General features: G+C 36.6%; 1 protein-coding gene across 1 annotated transcript; it reads right to left on the bottom strand.

Moving 5' to 3' along the window:
- Positions 1-229: 229 nt before the first annotated feature.
- On the bottom strand, positions 230-1219 carry LOC117742859 (olfactory receptor 1-like). The gene has a single exon (XM_034550507.1). The coding sequence runs from the start codon at positions 1211-1213 to the stop codon at positions 230-232; it is 984 nt and encodes a 327-aa protein (XP_034406398.1). The 5' UTR covers positions 1214-1219.
- Positions 1220-1639: the final 420 nt, after the last annotated feature.

Below are 1639 nucleotides of genomic sequence, written 5' to 3'. Positions count from 1 at the left end.
TGTTAAATTCCCTACAAAGTAACTTAAACCATGTATAATAAAATAAAAGATCAGCATAAGAATATAATTAATTCAGAATTAATTCAAGTTGAAATTAATGTTTAAATAATTACAATAGCCCCAGCTTAATTGATTTGAATCAACAAGTATTACTTTAATGTAATACTACAAAAATATCAATACAAAATATCAATCTTCAGCATGATGCCCAAAATATAAACGCAAGTGGTCATTTTATGATAACTTTCTTCACTTTAATTTTGGTTTCCTTTCTGATTTTTAATAATCTTTTCACTGATACTTTGATTTCTTGTGTCTGCAGAACATAAATGATTGGGTTCAGCATAGGAGGAAAAATAGAGGTCAGAGACAGGTTTAAGATCCTGGCATTTTGATGTATTTTTGAACCTATAGTAAATGTGATTAATATTGGGAGGAAATAGATTGCCACTAATGCAAGATGAGCTGTGCAGGTTTTAAAGGCCTTGTATCTTTCCTGAACTGTGGCCACTTTAGACAAAGCATAACAAATACACACGTAACTTAACACAATAAATGCCAGTGGAAGCCAAAGGATTAGAGCCATTAACAAAAAAGCAATGACAACGTTGGGTGTGTAGTCATTGCAAGCCAGCCTGTATAGCTGGCCATGGTCACAGAAATAGCTGTTAATAACCACAGACTCACAGAAAGAAAGCCTCGTAAGAAGACCAACTGCAATAAGAACAACAGTAATAACAAAGACCCAGAAAGAGGCAATCAACGACAGCATGAACCTGTGGGTCACCTTCACCTGATAGTGCAGAGGGAAGATGATGGCAATTAGTCGGTCATAGGAAAGTGCAACCAGATTAAATGACTGCATGGAAAGAGAGCTGTAGCAGAAAAAAAAGAATGTCAAGCAGTCGTTGTAGGGGATGTATCGATGGTTAAACAGAAAGATGTCAAGAAGCTTCGGCATCAGAGCAGAGCTACCAAACAGGTCCACTAATGCAAGATTAAAGACTGCAATATATTTAGGTGTTCTCAGATTATGATCGAAGTATATTACTGCCATCACAACCGTGTTCCCAAGCACTGTAACAATATAAACAAAACAGAGGAAGACATAGTAATATTTGATATTGAGGATGCCAGAAAAACCACTTATTACAAAATACGCAGGAAGCACAAAAGTGATGTTTTTCCCAAGAGCCGAGTTGAATAAATTCATTGTAAAAACGTAACTTTAACAGTCGGAAGCAGTGTTTAATGTAGAGAACAGTACTACAGATCAACAATGTGTTCAGTTAAAGAGGTGAGCTCTTGCCTCTCTCTCCCTTTCTGACATTGAAGCTCTGAACAACTTTAAATGTTTTCCCTCTCGCTCTCTGTGGGACAATGCCTAAAACCCCTTGAGTCGATTGTATGTAAGGAAAACCAAAAGGAGAAGAACTTGTCCACCTTAAACGTCAGTCCACCTTAAGAGCCTGAGCCGAATTTGTAACTTTATGGCTAACCCACTTCACTTCAATCAGCAGCAGTTTGCAAGCAAGCCATAGGAGTTATAGCATTATTTAATTGAGCAATAGCCTAAACTGTATACACAATCTGTATTTTGTATCTGTATTTTTACCAGCATGGTATCATTCCAATATTG

Source organism: Cyclopterus lumpus, chromosome 14 (genome assembly GCF_009769545.1).
Source record: "Cyclopterus lumpus isolate fCycLum1 chromosome 14, fCycLum1.pri, whole genome shotgun sequence".
NCBI classification, from domain to species: domain Eukaryota; kingdom Metazoa; phylum Chordata; class Actinopteri; order Perciformes; family Cyclopteridae; genus Cyclopterus; species Cyclopterus lumpus.
This window is presented reverse-complemented; position numbering and strand designations above follow the sequence as displayed.

Excerpts from the sequence above, each read along its gene's own strand:
- LOC117742859 (XM_034550507.1), bottom strand. The coding sequence starts at position 1,213 with ATGAATTTATTCAACTCGGCTCTTGGGAAAAACATCACTTTTGTGCTT.